Consider the following 17,811-nt stretch of genomic DNA (forward strand, 5'->3'; position numbering starts at 1 on the left):
GAAGTTATCCCCTTCGGAGCATTGAAGCGCCTTGGATGGGACTGGGTGGTGGGTGGATAGTGGGGGGGAATGGTGGCTTCCCCCGCCCACCCCCTCCCAAAGTCCTGTAATTATAAACCAACTATAAAGTACAGAATTAGCAAAACTGTTCGAAAATACATTTCTTCCAACGTCCTCCCTCCATGGCTGGAACCCTGGCTACGCCCATAGGCCTAATTCGACGTGTGTAGGCGGGCTATTCAATAATTTGCCCCAAAATACCTAAGGAATGGGTAAACATCTATGGAAATTCAACAAGAAACGCTTGAGCAAAGAGAGAGAGAGAGAGAGAGTTCATTGTCATCAAGCAAATAGGCAAGTTCCCAGAACGCCAGAGGGCCCCAAAAACATGCTGAACCCCTTTCCCCTCCCCCACCCCTCTTTCCCTCCCCCAACCCCTCCGACCAGCACCCCGGGGCCACAAATTCCCCAACGGGGGGGGGTAAAAGCCTGCATTATATTATTTGGCAACAACTTATAATAGCCTTTACTTGCATTGGTCAGAACAACGCGAGAGTTTTAAAAGTTCCATGACATTAACCAAGAACAAGTTAAATAGTTAGATAGTGACGTATCTTTTTCATTGTTTTAAATATAAAAAAATGGCCATGACACAAAATAAAGCCTCAAAATATGAAGATTTGGAAAAGGTTATTTAATTTTTTAATATAAAGATGGCCATTAAACGATTGAAGGCCTCGAAAGATCAAGATATGGAAACGGTGACGCTTCGAATTGTTTAACGGCTGGGAGGCGGCCATTAGTGATCGTTAGAGAATGACGGAGATTTCTTTTTCTTTTTTAACTTTTTCGTGACTTTGCGGTGGACGTTTAACGTGGAAATATCTCTCAGAATATGACTAAATGACAACGTAACAGTGACAGGTACAAAAGGAAGCCATTTCTGTGGCATTACAGTCCACACTTACCTGTTGCAGCTCTGGGCGAGAAGCGAAGCGTTGGCTGAGACAATCACCATGTCACCTATCCTGATTATTTCACTGCATCTATTTTGGTAAACAGACTGGTGGATCCTTCTATCTCTCTCTCTCTCTCTCTCACTCTCTTTCCCTCCCTCTCTTTCTCTTTCTCTCTCTCTCTCTCTCTTTCGCTTTCTCTCACTCGACACTAAACGGCACTTCGATCACCACTTCTTTTCACTTTTTAACGAGTTATTTTTTTTTATCTTTCTTTAAATTTAGAATGACAAAAAAAGGAGGGAATTATATCTATAATTTTCCTCGTATTTAAATTTTAAATTCAACGTTTTTTTTTAAATTAATTTCAAATCGCATTCAAAAGTGAGGAATAAATTCCTTCCGACTTCCTTTAATTTTATTTTCAAATCTGGTTTCGAAAGACACGAAAAGTGCACCTGTATTTCACTACGCCCGCGCGCAAGCACACTGCCACCATCATCATAATCTTCATCACCATAATCATCATCATCATCATCACTATCATCACCGCATGGGGAGGTTTTTCTTCCGTTCACTGTAATCAACATTCGACGAAGCTTTCCGAGACATTTCGTTATGTAGGAATTTTTTTTTTATTTTTTTATTTTCGAAATTCGTCTACTTTTCTCGGCATCACACCACCGCCCCCATCTTCCTCCTCCTCCTGAAGGAGGTTAGATACCGAGTCGACCCCTCCGTCAGATTCGACCTACGAGCACCTTCAAGCCATCGTGATAATGACACCATAAGCAGCCCTTGATAGTGACCGAGCGAAGACCTTTCCTCTCCTGCCGGAGAAGAAGAAGAAGAAGGAAGAACAACGAGTCCCCCAGGGGCCTCCTCCTCTCATCTACACCCGAGGGGCGCCCTTTGCCACACCGCCACGGCCTCCGCACTGTCACAGATTTCACTAACCCGCACCAGCAGATACAAGCCCACTAAACTTTCAAGTCAGGGTGGACCAGGCCACTTGGTTGAATTCAGCCAACACGCACGAGCTGGCATACTTCACTTCGCCCCAAAACTGTTTTTAGCATTGGATACTGACACTGGGGCTTCTTCCCCCCTTCCCCACCTCCTCCCCCCTCCTCTTACGAAGAGAACAAATGCTCTTTCGCCCCCGGGGTAGAGCTCTCTCTCTCTCTCTCTCTCTCTCTCTCTCTATATATATATATCCATATACATTTTATTAAAAATTCCTGCATTTAACAGTATACCAACCTTTATTAAAATATTTAAAAGCATAAAAACGTTCAAAACTAAACCTTATAAGAACAAGAGAACGGTGATTTTTTTTTTTAAATTCAAACTTGTCTCCGCTTGTAACGCATTAAAGGCTTTCAAGCAAATATAATTTCCTCTTAACGAAATCTGGATGTAATTTTTGAATGTCCAATAGCTAAACTGATCTCAAGTCCTCACTCTTATCGCTAATAAACGAGTGTTTGAAAAGGACATTTTAATTTCTCAGTTTTAATGAATCCACATACAACTAGATGGCACTTTAGTAAACCACAAACGGCTGTTACTCCCATTTTACCTTCTTCATTGGTTTCTCTGTCATTTCAATATAAATTTACAACCGCAAATATGCATTATCTTCAGCCATATTTTTCCATATTTTTCCCCATTACAGGAATGGTATATATTATAGGCCTAGCGCTGGAAAGGAAATTGAGAGTAGGTAGGCTTGGAAGGTGTAACGGGAGGAAAACATCGCAGTTGCACTGTGAAATAATTGTTACGAGATGGATGAAAGATATGAATGGAGATAAAGTAAAAGGATTGAAAGGGGTTGCAGCTGAGGGACGCTGCAAAATACTTTTAGTAATGTCTACAGTGTGCTGGCTTCGATGTTCCCCTACGGAGTTTTCCAGTTACAGTATCGCCAATGATTTCAATGTTTCGGCTTGAATATCTTATTTTCAGTTTACAGAACTTAAACCTTTCACATCTCTGTTCATTCTTGTCCACTTGGCTATTCGAAATACTCGTAGCCTGTTGTGTCAAGAGCTAGTACCATCTCTCTAAAACCCTGCTTGAAGTCATTAAACTGAAAACAATGACACTTTCAATTATCCCACAAGGTCCACCAAAAAAGGTCAAAAAGCTCGTACCAAGCTTTCACGCTTCGTTTCAAAAAGATTTGTCTATTATTTATCATTGTTCTGCTTTTAGGGATGTTCCATTTTAAGGGGCGGTGGGTGTTAAGAAAGTAGCATTCTACCAAGACCAATAAACATTAACTGAATATCAAAGGTCTCAAACTTATTGTTTATAAACTGACTTGTTCACAACCAGCAGAAATGTGACCCTACACTACAGGTCAATTTTATTTAGGTTATTTTCTCTGGTCTGCCATTGTTCATGAAAAGTTACTTGTCACTGAAGTTTCTGACTAGACCAAACCCTATAACCGCTCTCCTAGAGGACCCAGAAGAGATAAGCGAGATCGTAAATGGTCAGACCAGATGCAATGGTCCTGGCCCTTAAAAGGGACAATGTAGAGGTTTCATTACCATCTACAATATGGTACACAAGTCACACAGTTGGTGGAGCCTACCAAAGTTATTTCTTCCCTTCAAAAGGAGCCATTCCACTCCCTTCAAAGCTATGCATACAAGCCAACGGCTGATTATTAAAACATGAGGAAAGCCTGGAAGCTTTCCATGGTTTCAAAAAACACTTCTGCCAACAATTTAATGTACAATCCACACTGGGATGAAACCCAGCAAGAGACTACTTCCCAACACATGAGGACCGTAATAAAAATAAATACATTTCAGTCTTTTATTTAGGAAACTGCATTAGCATCATCTATGTAGCCGAGATACGGTATATCGTTAAACTATGCATTCATATATAAACTGTATTACTATACTGTAGCTATATTTAAGCATCCAATATCCTATTTCTTATAAAAATACCTCTCTATTAGAACATAAATTCTATCCATATTTTCTCTTACACATTGATCACTGGACAACATTGAATTGAATACTTGACAAATACTTAAACATTACGCGAACTTCATCCAAGACGTCGTGTTTTCTTTTACAGAATACTGTATCCCTTCTGGAATAATGTAATTTTGCTACAGACACAAATATTAATCAGTTTTGACTATCTTCATACAATATAGCACACTACGAACTTACAATTATGAAAATCACTTTGCTATCATTACAGCACAAGAGACTCGGGGAACTGGACAAATGCTTTGCAAGGTCTGAATGAATGAGCAAAACACGTGCAATCAGAGTACTGTTAAAACTGAAACACAAGAATTTATATCCTAACAGATGGATGATTACAAATGAACCACCTTGCCATGCAACTCTGCAACCAACAAAATAACTTATCGTACTTTGTTCTATTCTGAATTCCCTCGCAAGAAACTTTAAGTACTGCATTGAACTTTAACAATGAAAATACTAAGTTTTTCCCCTCCTTCTACAGCGTTTGGGACAATGCTGGAAAGTGGTAGAAAGTTGAAAAAAAAAATACTTTAATGAACTGATCAGATTTCTGTATGTGGAGCAAACATCTCATTGCATACTCAGCCAAAAATACAAAATTACAATCAGTTGCAGGTAAGTGCTATAGGACTGATTGACTGATAGCTTTTTGATACAGTACTTTCATAATTCAGATGTTCAATAATTTTCTTATCATACAATTTATCCAAGTTGCTCAATATTCAGCAACATTTTTGAACAAATAATTTCATCTGGACAAAGTATCCAATATAATTTCATGAAATGTATCAACAAACCACACTAAATTGGGTGTCAGACCTTGCAATCTTACACTTCAAAAATTTATTGCACAGGTAATGCAATCAACAGCAACAAAATAAGGTTGACAAAAGAGAAAAATTAAAAGGTGTGGGATAAACAGCTCACAAAATTATCTGAATGTAAGACTGTCAATACTGCAAAACTATAAAAAGCATATAGACTTATTGTAGAAGGTGAGCTGTTTTCAAATGCACGCTCAACCAACCGCGTGGAACAAGACATTACGAAAGAAAACTTCCCCGTACATTACAGGTAAATCTGCTTTTGCAGATGCTTAAAAAATATGTTTTCTGACAACTGCGCAAGCCATCACAGTATTGGAAGTCCACACAAACCTTGACAAAAATATCAAAAATAAATTTGGGTACTTTAACAGGGATAAAAACTGTAGACCAAGCGGTTACTTCAAATGTTTTCAGAGAGAGCAATATGGTTCCTTTCCCTGAAGTCTGTAAACACCAAATCCTGGAATGTTGAGGTGAAACACTTGTACCATACGACAACAAAAAAGTGTATTTTGAAAATTAATGTATACATAATAGTAAATTTCGAGAGAAGAACAAAGTTCAAGAAGGTTCTAAAAATAGAGAGTTCATAATTTCACGGCCTTTCGTGCGAAAAGTGATACCTCAATTGCAACAGTTAACTGATGCTTAATTAGGGGGAAAGTTGCTTTCAACTAATACTTAGTTATGACACGGGTAGATTGTACAATTTTCTTCAAGAATCAATAACAGAGATAAACTCGTAGCAACTCTTTTAAACTTCAAAATATTAACGGGGGAGACGTGACCAGTTTAACAATGTAACTTCTATCAGATATGAAGTGGAAACACCCAAGAATCAGGCTTATCATTACTACATATAACAGACTTCATTACAGTATTAGGAAAACGAGCTTAAGGCACAAACTATCGAACACAAAAGTCAAACTTGTTCGGCACAAAACTTATTTCAGCGTCAAAAACCATGAGGTTATTTTACGTGCTCAAGCATTTGGGAGTGCAGTATTTACAAGTTTAGGAAAGCTACCAGGTCACTTCGGTAAACTGGGCTTTATCTCGAGTAAGATAAACAAATGTTATTAGTGACTATAATATATTTTTTATTATTATTATTATTATTATTATCAACCAGTAGTTTAACCCGATGACTGGATAGGTAGAATATGATAAGATTCTAAAAAAAATTCCTCATCCGATTTGATTCCGTAACTTGAAATTTGCCAACGACTAAAGTTTGGAAATTTAAATGCATTAACCTGTTGGTGTTGACTTGCATTCCCTACATAAGGATCTTTTCCAAACAAAGACTCAAACTCTCTCAATACACCTAATAAAATCTAGCAGTAAAGCCACATGGTACACGATTTCTGTGAAAATAAGGTTTGGCTTTTATTCAGTTCCTTCTGGTAAGTAAATTTCCCCGTACTTTCTCACTTAAAACTACTGCTGTGAAATCAAGTAATGTGAGGGTCAGATTTGACAAATACTTTCTAATAGGCACCATTAACCACTACAAGAGTTACGGTCACTAACCGTTCCCGACTCTATTTCTCCGATTTTGACAGCAGAGTACAGCCGAGCAATTACAACAAATGACTGGCCCTTCATGCAATGCAAACCCGAGCCCAGTTTATCGGTAATTTTGCTTAAAGATTTTTGCAAAATTGAATACTGTTGCATTCCCATCCTGGATATCTTATTCATAACTTTACTCAATCATCATACTTCAATAATCTCTATGCCACTCCGAGTCAAAACGAGAAAAATAACCGTGCTTTCAACAAGCAATGCAAGAAAACAATCCAGGAATGTGTAATATTCGTTATACCTCAAGTCAAAAGAGAAGACAATTACCACGCTTTCAAAATAGGTGTCAATCGTCAACACTTGTCAAAATGGGCTAAGAGTAATGAATATGCGTAACTTTTCAAGTGATTATCACCATACAATCTAGACGGTAATTCTAATAAACCTTAATATTCCATGACAGAAAAAATCTTAAACATTTCATAAACTACAGAGTCAGTAATACGATTTTAAAACTAAAATCTTAAACATTTCATAAACTACAGAGTCAGTAATACAATTTTAAAACTAATCAATGTTGATACTTTAGCACTTCCGCAAAGTGACAGGGTAATACCACAGACCTTCAAAGTATGACCACAATTAACTCAACAACCAATAATCATCACAACACAATAATAATGGAACTGTAACCATATGGCCAATAAAAATTATAATTCTGTCTTGAAATGAAACCCTTTGGAACCAAAGTAAATTCTTCCCATGTCATTACAGCTCGTCTTTCATTTATAATAAAGGAATAAAATAATCTACAACATCCTTCCTAATCGAGAACATACCCTGGTTCAAGCTTAAACCTGAAGGATGAAAAAACCGAGTACATAAAAGTAGTAAATTTTACGATTAAAACTGAAAATGCACCACAAAGCAAAATCAATATTTTAGACAACCACAGCAAATAACGGTACTGGAAAAGTGTTGGTCCTCATACCTAAATATATGAACTCTAATGTCTACATCACTTACTTTCTTTTCCGATCCCTGGAAAAGAGTACAGCTACCATTCGAGACAACCTCTCCAGCTCCGCCTTAGACTTAAGAAAGTCATGCATCACGTTCATCGACCGTCGACCGACGAATCTCCAAAAATCTTCACTTATCCTATTAAAGCTAAGTAGATTGGTCACCCAACTAAAACTGCTCCAACAACAAATTTCAGAGAGATGAACAAATCGAGTACAAAAGATGCTACTGAAGTACAATGCTGATACCTACCGTTAGTTAGGCTGCATTAGTAAGCGGAGAGTAACGTATAAAGCAGCAGTTGGCTGACACACAAATATGTCCATACCGTGGTTATGCAAAAGAGTCCTCTCTGAAATGCACGTCAGCATCCCACATACGTACGTTAATACAGACTCTGTACGGGAGCAAGTCGTAATATATTTAAGACACGCTCTGCCCTTGTGAATCATTAAACAACCACATACAACCCATAACAGTAGTCTTATCAAACTAAACTCAATCGTTACGACTCACAAAAATACAACTGAACACAACTGCCTTGTCCTTGGAGCAAACACCAGAACAATAGTAACAATTACAAAGAAAAAAAAGAATTCAATCACATTCTTGAATTGTAAAACAATTAGTTTACAACATTCCTCTAAAACCTAGCAATCTCAATTTTTCCCTTTGAAATTATAACAACTTGAAAGTATTTTTTCCTAAATAGCTGAGAATGGGTAGTTCAAGGTATGAATTCCAATATAATCCAATTTCTACCTCTTGAGAATGACTGATTATATTTTAGTGAGTTTTCCTGTGTGTAAATTTTGTTGCAACATTTTTCTTACAATTTTATCTTTGTGAAAATTAAAAAATAAAGGTGCAGTTTCAATGTGTAAGTGACAAACTGAACGTTGGCTAATTGCACAGAACACAAACTTAAGGTACGGACACAATGCAAGCGCATCTGCTTAGAAGCAACAGCTTTCAATGAAAACAAAAGTCTTAATCCAATACGTAAACACGGCGCAACCGATTTTTTTTTTTGGTCATTTAAGCAGACAGCATGAAATTTAGGGAAACAAAAAATAAATCCCCTTCACCCAATGATTCATTCCCAAGAACTTGTTATCAGTCGTAAAGATAGAGAGCTGCCAGGGCTGACCCGAGAGCAATGGCCGCTGTAGCCCAGGCCGAAGCGTTGGCCGGCAAAATCTGGAAGCTGGGGGCAGCGGCATTTTCCTCGGCTTTTTTGGCCTCGTCAAATTCCTCCTTCTGTTCTTCGGGCAGATCGAAGTACACCGAGTCGTTGCCGACTGCATCCCGCAGGCTTAGAAGGGCCTGGACGTCGATCGTGTCCGATGACGAACTCCACACTGTGATGGTGCTCTCTGGTACCTATAGGCAAACAATAAATAAATTCAGTGAGTACATAATCACTGTTTTGTGTTTTTAACTAGTCTCTATTCTATTCGTTTCCCTTTTAAAAGTATGCAATTTTATCTTGTTCAAACTGTATGGCTTTACTGCAATGAAACATCTAAGTGTGCTTGTAGCTGGTTGGGGAAGGGGGCCTCTCATTAAGTATGTAATTATTTATTGTTTCTGGTAATTCATACTTTGTGTACTTTTTTCTTTCAACAATTTCGGATGCCGGAAGATTAACACGTGCAAGAACTGAACTACAGCCTCCTACACCTGGAGAATAATTTTTGAGTGGCTAAGAATTTATTACCATTGTACTCATGATCCTTCCAGTATGTGACCTATGACCTAACAATCTATTGTTGAGGAGCCTAACTAAATAACTTCGTAAGGTGATATTTGGCCTGTAAACTTCACAATTGTACTTATCTTCTACAAATGATGTTAAGGTGTTGCTGAATATCAAGTCATAATCTCAAAATCTTGGGAGAGAGAGAGAGAGAGAGAGAGAGAGAGAGAGAGAGAGAGAGAGAGAGAGAGAGAGAGAGAGAGAGAGAGAGCTACCCCGGGACGCTGCAAAGAACCTTAAGCAAAGCCTACAGTGCACCACATGAGGTGTGCTGACGGAACTATCCCCCTTCAGGGGTGAGGCAGGAAGACATTTTCAGCATATTCTGCACAAAAACTATTAAAAATATATTAAAAGCACTATCAAAACAACTACTTTAGTTTTGGTATCTATAACCCTAGGTGTCTGCATCCTGGTACTTTTCATAGCGCAAAAAATTCACACTCACGTTCTCCACGAGCCAGTCTAAGTTCTCAATGGAACGGGGTACAAACGCAGCGCGGATGGGGAACGTCACAGGCTGGGCGACGCTCTTGGACTCGAGTAATGCTGCCATTTCTTCTGTCATCTCTTTGGTATACAGAGCATTTTCATCATCATCTGTCGTGTATGTAGTTGTCCATCCTACTGAGAGGGTTGCCTGAAATAATAATTCCGTGAGAAATCTAAGAAAAATACATAACACTACTGTGTTTATGTCTAACACCATCTACGCAAAAAACATAGATGTGAATAAAACAAACTCAAATAACAAAATAATACTGTTGAATTTTGAATAAAGGCTCACACAAGTCATAATTATAAATTTATCACATTTAAAAACGATTAAAGGTACTCCCAAGTTATCAAACCTGCTTTTACATAAAGATAAAGATAAACTTTCACTGCAAGATATGTATGGCTACTAAAATCTAGAACCATAGTTTGCAATGCAAATTACACTTACCAATGGGAAGGTTTCCACACAAAGGGGAAGGAACTTGTCACCATCAACCGGTTCACGTGTACTGCCCACTGGACCTTTCAAGATATCTGCATTCAACCACAGTGGGAATGTAATCTGTAACATGGAGAAGCTTCATATATCTACAACTAAGGCACTTTGTTGAAATAATGTATTTCCACTTGAACACACATGCATTATGCAACAGCCCAGCAACTCTAGTATTGCACAGAATAGGAAAATCAATACACATGTCCTCCTATATGGAATGGAATATAAAATTTAGGCCAAAGAGAGGGTGGGAAGTAAGACGGATAAGAGAGAATATGAACGGAGGTACAATAAAAGGAATGAAAGGGATTGTAGCTAAGGGGTGAAGGGATGCTGCGTAGAACCTCAAGTTATGCTTACAGTGAACTGCACGAGTTGCACTGATAACACTACCCCCTGCAAGGCACGTCCCCTTAAAAGCACTTACTTGCTCTGTGCGGTTCTGTAGAATTTTCAGACATTCTGCCACAATGCTGATGTCTTTAAAATCTAACTTGGCTCCCTTCTTCTGCCCATCCTGTGAAGAAAATGAGAACATTCAAGATTATAAAAACAGTTAACGAAATGTATGCAAAAAAAACATACAACACAGCTACATCACAATACAGGTAAAGCTTGTTTTGTGTTCAGCAGCATATGAACAGCAAGCATCAATTACCCACAAACTATGGTAAGGGACTTTCATTAAGTAACATTTAATAAACTAGCCTGAAGGTCACAACAAATTACAAGTCATAACCCTAATCCATAGATATTTACAGCTATTCAAAGTGAATTCTAGTCCCTCTCTGCTTAAAATGAACTTCCTGATAGCTTTTAACAGCTAGGTCACATTTCCACAGTCCCAATTCCAAAGCAAGCACAAACTAGGTGATCAAAAATAAGACTGTTCTAAACTATGAAACCCAGACACTAGAATAGCCCCTCATATTATCTGATGATTCAGGGTCTAGCCTTACGATAACTTGAACATTTATGGCGGCCCACATCTATCAAGAATTCCCTGTGCCATACAATAATTCCTACTGTACACTATACTGCAGTTTGGATATTATTAATTACTCAACAAGTTATTCACAAACTAATCATGAAATTGTATAATGAATTTGTAACCATTGGAATACTGAATGTTAAAATAGGATACCAGTTCAGTAAGCCATTCACTAAGAGCAAGCAAGAAATTTTCCTTGGTCAAAGACGTACGGACTTCATGCATTCTGTTTCAATGAATAACTCTGGTCACTTTAACCAAAATTCCAAAATGAATTCTGTTAACTGTTGCTAATGTATATTTTTCTACTTAAATGTGGAATATCAACTGCTATTTTCTCAGATTATCTTTGGGTTGCATGGAAAGTTAACATGATCTATGCAGCGCCACTTTGACTAAAACAGCAACCAAACAGTTTGGTATTTTAATATCTATAGACAGTTGCTGGTTATCAGTGGGGGTTCCATTCCGACGGTGTGGCGATAAGCGAAAATCGCCAATAATCGTAAATTGGCAGTTTTCGGCACTTATCGGCACCGATAACCAGAGATCGGCACCTCTGTTAGGTATGTATCAGCACCAATTACAGATTATCAGTGCTGATAAGTGGAAATCGGTGCATATCGGCACCGAAAATTGTTCATTTTCGTTGCTAGACAAGCGCCATAAAACCAGATCGCCAATAACCGAGCCCGGCAATAACCGGGGACTGCCTGTACTTTGTTACTAAAGAAATAAACAATTATGGGTCTTTTCCTTCCACCTCTTCATACCTCTAACAAGTTTTCCCCAATAAGTTAAACATAAACCAGCTAGATTGGATTTGACCAAAAATGTATTGATGCCCACAACAATTTCACACTTACCTTATTAGCCTTGATGACCTCATCAATCCACATTTCAAACGAGATGTCCGACTCGACTGCTGGAGGGTGCGCCATGATGGGTATGAGGGGCTCACTGGGATCTGCTCCTTCTAAACGGCCAGGCAAGATGTCGGCTTCCAACATCATGATGGTGTCATCTTAATGGAAATGAAAAAATTAACTGAAAATCAATGGTAGCAGTATTTGGTAAACCGCACATATAAACTAAAGGAGGAAGTTATTTAGCTGCAAATGTAATCCCTCTCTCATACTACTTATGAATCTTTAACAAAATCCCAATGGTGATGTCCTTTTAAACATTATTTTGCTATAGAAAATAATTATATAATTATGATTTTATTATGTAATATGTAAAAGTAGAACTTGATGATACTAACAATTTTTTACACACTAGATAAAGAAACTTTCTAAGAGGCTACTATACAAAGCTCATATCCTTGACCATTGGACCTACAGTAATGTGCAATAAGACAGTACGCACAGCATTCAATCAAGCACAATCTATCAACCAAATACAGTTTAAGCAGTCACAGACAATAAATACTTTACTTAGATGTTTACAGTAAAGGAACCGTTTTTCTACTAACCATCGATATACTTCTTCAGATCCTCCTTACTGTTGACGGCATGAGCCCAAGTTACTTTGCTGAGATCATCCGCAACCTCTGGGAAGAGATCAGTGATGTCTGGAATCTGAGCCTTGCTGTTTTCTGCAGCCATGACGATAAGAACTGAAATGTCATGAATCCAATTAGCCCAAAAGTTTTCCAAAATGCAATGCGTGAAACTTAATTCAGAGCCTTAATGTACTGTGAACTGGTGCTGTAACTTCTAGACCCTTCCAATTTTGCAGTGCAGTTATTTCTACACTGCGTTTCAATTGCGACCATTCTTTATGACCAGCCTTAAGAAACATGGTATTGTTGAAACAAAAGGAGTTTTATCATTTTTAAAACTGGTGAAATATTGTTATATGAGTTTTATGGATGTTCAAATACATGATACTGTTTTCCATTACAACACCTGAGGAACCTCTTACTGTACAATTGCCCTGTCTAAAGATGATGGGGATTCCCTGTGAATATCCATATTCAATGACATTAGGGTAAGGTTGTCAGTTGATTGTGGGTGATACGGGTGTTGTAATGTGTTAGAAACTCATTCAACTACAACAAATAAATATCAAATTTCTCAACATTACAGAAAAAACTGGCATAGCCTATCACAAGTATCATAACATCAGTTTTATAAATTCCAGTGTTAGGCTACAGTACATAGCCTTGCCTAACATATTTCGGTATTTCTACAGAAACACTCCAAAGGGCGCTGTATCTAGTACCGGCCTTTCAGGGATGAAGCTGAAAACATAAACAAAAGACTGACAACTCAAACTATCTCATCGGTACGGCATTACAAACACCTTTGGAGCAATTGCATTGTGAGGGGTCAGGCCTAGTAGACACTTCTGTAACAGACATTTCGGAAGGAATATGACCTACCTAGATTTCCCTTAATCTGATCTAGAAGTGGATACAACAGAGTAGGGAGAATGGGGTTGGCATGAGAAATCCGACCATGAAAACAGGACAAACCTAACCTTTCCTAAAATGCCGTGTCCTGGCCTAACCACCTTACTTACCTAACCTGGCTTAGAGAAGACATGCCCTGACCTGGCCAGGGTGGGATTTGCCCCCAGGACACCCCGCCCCCCCAAAAGCAACACTCAGCATCGAACTTACGGATTGGCCTAGCCTAGGCTACCCGTTTCTGGTAGTAGGCTACACCTACCCGTCTCCCTACTCGGCATACTACCCCTTACCTAAATTTGGACGCAGGGCCTTAACCTGGCGAGGGGGTTTGCACCCCTAATGGACGCCCCCCTAAGAAGTTGTGAACCTTAACCTTCCTTACGCTAGTTCCTAATCACCTAGGACTACATCTGGGCTACCCTAGCCTACCGTAGGGTATCGAGGCCACGTGGGCCAAGCTACCGAAATATTGTCGAAACGTGAGTGGCCCATGGCGACCTATGGGGTCCCAGCCTAACACCCTACGGGATAACACAAATACAAGGCCACTACCTAAATTCCGCCAGCAATTCCATACAATAAATCATAAACGCCCTGAAAAGCAATCATTTAAATAAATAAAATAACGTAGGCTAATTATAAACCCGGGAATTAGCCGCCATGACGGGAAAAAATAACCGACACTCGCAACTTGGCCAAATATAGCAACCACGTAAACAACGGCATCGTCAAGTGGCCACAAGTTTCATAAAGTGTCAAAACACTTCCCCCCCGACACTGACACTTGGTCGGGATGTCTTCCACGGCTTCTGGACACCGAGGAGATTAAATGGAGTGCGATAATACTCACCGATCAAAAGGAAAACGAGTAAAATTCCCGAGAGAAGACGCACGGCCTTTGTAGTGTCTCTCTTTGTCATCTACGACTTAAGTTCTCCTCTCGATGCGAGACAATGATGATGTTGTGGTGCGTTCCTTAGGTATGATTTTGTTTTTCCTCTGCTAAAATTTCGTATAATTAATTGTTACGCGTTTTTTTTTATTTAATAAGTATTTTAAATTGTTTTAAAATTATATTTGAAGATTTTCTGTACTTAAATCATAGATTATCTACTTTTTAAGACGTTAAATATTAATAAACTTCATGCATAACAGTTCTGTTGGCGTTTGACTCCTCCCGACTCTTGATGGCCAGACTGGCGGGTTCGAGCGAATTTATATTCATTCAACGTTTTATTCATATCACAACAATGATTATAGCACCAATAATTGCCGCGAAAGTAGAAGATACGACTTATTCTGACGTACTCTTTCCATTTACGATATTTTAACCCCCGAATCTCGATCCACATCAAAACTCATCCAAATCTTGTTTGTTTTGATAACTTCCCACGTCTAATATAACGGCGTGACTCATCAAACGGATCTTCAACTGTTTGGTAACCTGTTTCTACTTATTTGTACAATAAATAGTTCAATTAATCTTTTTACTTCACTTTTTTTCTATAGTTATATTCCTTCTTTAGAGTGACAAATCGATAGAATGATAGCAAGGAGTTTTAAACTCTTCTTCGTTCGTAATGAACACAATTATATGGCGTGGCCTTATACGTACCAATGCTATGTCGTGTTGCAATTCCAACTGTCAGGCAAGTTCAAGCATGTATTTGATGGCAACACGTTTTATAACAAGTTTTATAGATTTAAAAACGAACTCTTTTTTTAAACGCACTAATATCATTTGGTTGAATTAATATTGAACTGAATGCACTCGTGCCATTTGATTACATTAATATTAAACTCGTGATATTTGGGTGTGGCTTATCTGATTTCTAGTCATCCCCTACCAGGATATGGTAATGTAAGAACCTATATATATATATATATATATATATATATATATATATATATATATATATATATATATATATATATATATATATATATATATATATATATATAAGAAGAATTCTTCACCTAGAACAGTTTTACTACTAGGTGGGCGCTAACTTTCCAAATACAAAAAATAAAAAGAAAATCATTAAAATGTTGATACTGTTGATTCCTTCGTATCACTAGCTAAAAAATATAAGATGATATTGTAAAAGAGGGTCGATAAACCAAGTCCAAATCCTAGGAATGCTACATACCACTCTTAATCATAGGTTGAAGTAGTGGCATAATATCCCAGTCGCTACCATTGTTACACACAGAGAGATTATATAATCCCTTGTACTCTCTTTTAGGGAGAAAGGCGCCTTTTCGAAGAACAGGACGGCACTGAAGTGTGTGTTCACAAATAATTATTTGCAGTGTTTCCTACAGAAAAGTGTAATGTCCCAGGGCTAAAAACAAACGTTCAAGAAAGTGAAGTGCTAAAGAAAGTTAGAAGTTTTAGCTTCTTCAAAAAAAGTAGTGCAGAGGGTATGTTTCATTTTTAGTTCTGAAAAGAATGCTAAAACAAAAAAAAAAAAGAATGAAAGGGTACGCTTTCAGTAAAAGTAGGCCTATTCTCCTTTTGAAATCATGGGGGTAAAACCAAATTTTCGATGGTGAACATAATAAACGGGATATTTTCTTATTTCATAAGAAATAAAGGAACAGCCACAATCATTATCATTGGTTTTACATTATCACAATAAAATTGCTGAACAAACAAACTCTATGCTATCGCAGCAAGAGGCTTCATAACAGTCTCTGACACAGCTGCACCGATTATCTCGAAAAATTACGTCTCGAAGCCTCGGGAGGGTTGAAAGACTCATTCCCTCACTTAACCACAAATGAAGGAAATGTTTCGAGAAGTCTGACACCTAATGAACCACATTGGTGCCGGCCCTGCCGGGTGGGCGCGCTGTGTGGGAGGGCGTTTTGCCCACGCTCAAACTCTTTGTTTGGGATATTTTTATTTATTTATATATTTATTTAGTTTTTTTGGTCATCGGCCCCTCTGTGTGTCAAAAATCGACTTTCAGAAATAAAGATAATCTTTATTTGTCAGACGACTGAGAACGTTCGACGGAAATTAAAATCTAAAACAACTATCGTCATATAATATTGGAGAAAGAGAGAGAGAGAGAGAGAGAGAGAGAGAGAGAGAGAGAGAGAGAGACTCGCCCCTCTCATTTTTAGGCCTAACCCGATCGAGACGGGAATGACTGAGGCTGAACAAGACTGAATGAGCGCCTTGAGCGTTAAATATAAATAGCTTTCGCGTTAATTCGATTTTTACGTCCAAGCTCGAACGTCCACACCACGAATTTGCCTTTAGAAAGATTCCGGCTGTTCGTTCTCTGCAGAAAGTAAAAATCTACAGTATTAACTTAGAATTCTTCTATGCTAAATACCTCACCTGAAAATACGCAAATCGCCCTCATTGTTCAAGGCGAGATTCTTTCAGCGCATGCTCGAATGCTCCCAACACCAAAGATGGTCGTATTCCGTAGAGCAATTCCAGTTATTTCTCCAAAGCAGGAAGCGAGAATCTACTCTAAAGAGGAACGGGTTACGACTGAGGAGAGCATTAAATAACCTGACCGTCCACTCACCTGTCCCTTGGAGCATTAATTCAAGGTCACATACATCGGCTGTTCACCTATAGCCTACACTTATTTTGAACCCAGTTAGATATCATATCACACGAACGGCGAAAACAATGGCTTGTTTTTCATTTGTCTTTTCCTATAAAGCGTCAGTTGGTAGTGACGTTTTTTCTATGTATTTCTATATTACCTACGTCGTTGGGACAGCAGCCAAAGGAAATGAAATATAAATATGAATTATTTTTCTTTTAAAGTAAACTCATGTTAAGCCAATGATTTATTCTTAAGAAGCATTGATAATGCTTTCTGTAGGTTTTTCACGACAGGACATGGTTATATTGCTGAAGTTATTTAGACTGTATTTTGTTATATGTAGCTGTAAAACTCACGATGCATGATTAAAAAAACATGAATATATGAGTCATATGTGTACAAATTTCCAATTAAACACTTGTGAAGTCTCAGGTGTGACGTAACTCAAATATCTTTGTTACCATCCACTCGCTTAGTGATTAACTATCGCCTCTGCTGATGCATACTATTACGTTAAGTCAAGATAATATTCGAGATAATAGCTAAGTTTTTTCTCTATCAAATCTAAGAGAGATCAATTTACAATAGGTAAAACCATTCATGATTATCAGCCATAAATTACTTCGGGTATTACGACAGAATAAGTCGATCTGAAAACTATAGTTTAAAATCCTGGCTCGTCCTTCTATCTACCTGACCATTTTACTGCTTGTACATAACCCA

The 17,811-nt window shown here is 38.2% G+C and overlaps 2 protein-coding genes across 24 annotated transcripts in view; both read right to left on the reverse strand.

Annotated features, from left to right (window-relative positions):
- Positions 1 to 2,079, reverse strand: part of LOC136830021 (glutamate-gated chloride channel-like) — a 376,171-nt gene extending 374,092 nt beyond the window's left edge. For 9 of the 22 annotated variants that reach the window (XM_067089239.1, XM_067089217.1, XM_067089228.1 and 6 more), the window contains exon 1: positions 969 to 2,075. The gene's annotated coding sequence lies outside the window, so the exon portion shown is untranslated. Of the gene's footprint in view, positions 1 to 968 lie in introns of all 22 variants that reach the window. The other 13 variants (XR_010850531.1, XM_067089219.1, XM_067089229.1 and 10 more) reach the window with 6 other exon arrangements.
- Positions 2,080 to 3,774: 1,695 nt separating this feature from the next.
- Positions 3,775 to 17,000, reverse strand: LOC136830023 (protein FAM151B). 2 transcript variants are annotated; one of them, XM_067089241.1, is made up of 7 exons: positions 16,866 to 17,000; positions 12,572 to 12,715; positions 11,964 to 12,121; positions 10,534 to 10,623; positions 10,059 to 10,172; positions 9,561 to 9,752; positions 3,775 to 8,736 (listed from the first exon to the last, which is right to left on the reverse strand). In XM_067089241.1, the coding sequence occupies exons 1-7, from the start codon at positions 16,888 to 16,890 to the stop codon at positions 8,470 to 8,472; spliced, it is 990 nt and encodes a 329-aa protein (XP_066945342.1). In that variant the 5' UTR covers positions 16,891 to 17,000; the 3' UTR covers positions 3,775 to 8,469. The 2 variants fall into 2 exon arrangements, with proteins under 2 accessions (XP_066945342.1, XP_066945341.1); XM_067089240.1 differs by lacking the exon at positions 16,866 to 17,000 and adding an exon at positions 14,364 to 15,109.
- Positions 17,001 to 17,811: the final 811 nt, after the last annotated feature.

Source organism: Macrobrachium rosenbergii, chromosome 45 (genome assembly GCF_040412425.1).
Source record: "Macrobrachium rosenbergii isolate ZJJX-2024 chromosome 45, ASM4041242v1, whole genome shotgun sequence".
In the NCBI taxonomy this organism is placed as follows: domain Eukaryota; kingdom Metazoa; phylum Arthropoda; class Malacostraca; order Decapoda; family Palaemonidae; genus Macrobrachium; species Macrobrachium rosenbergii.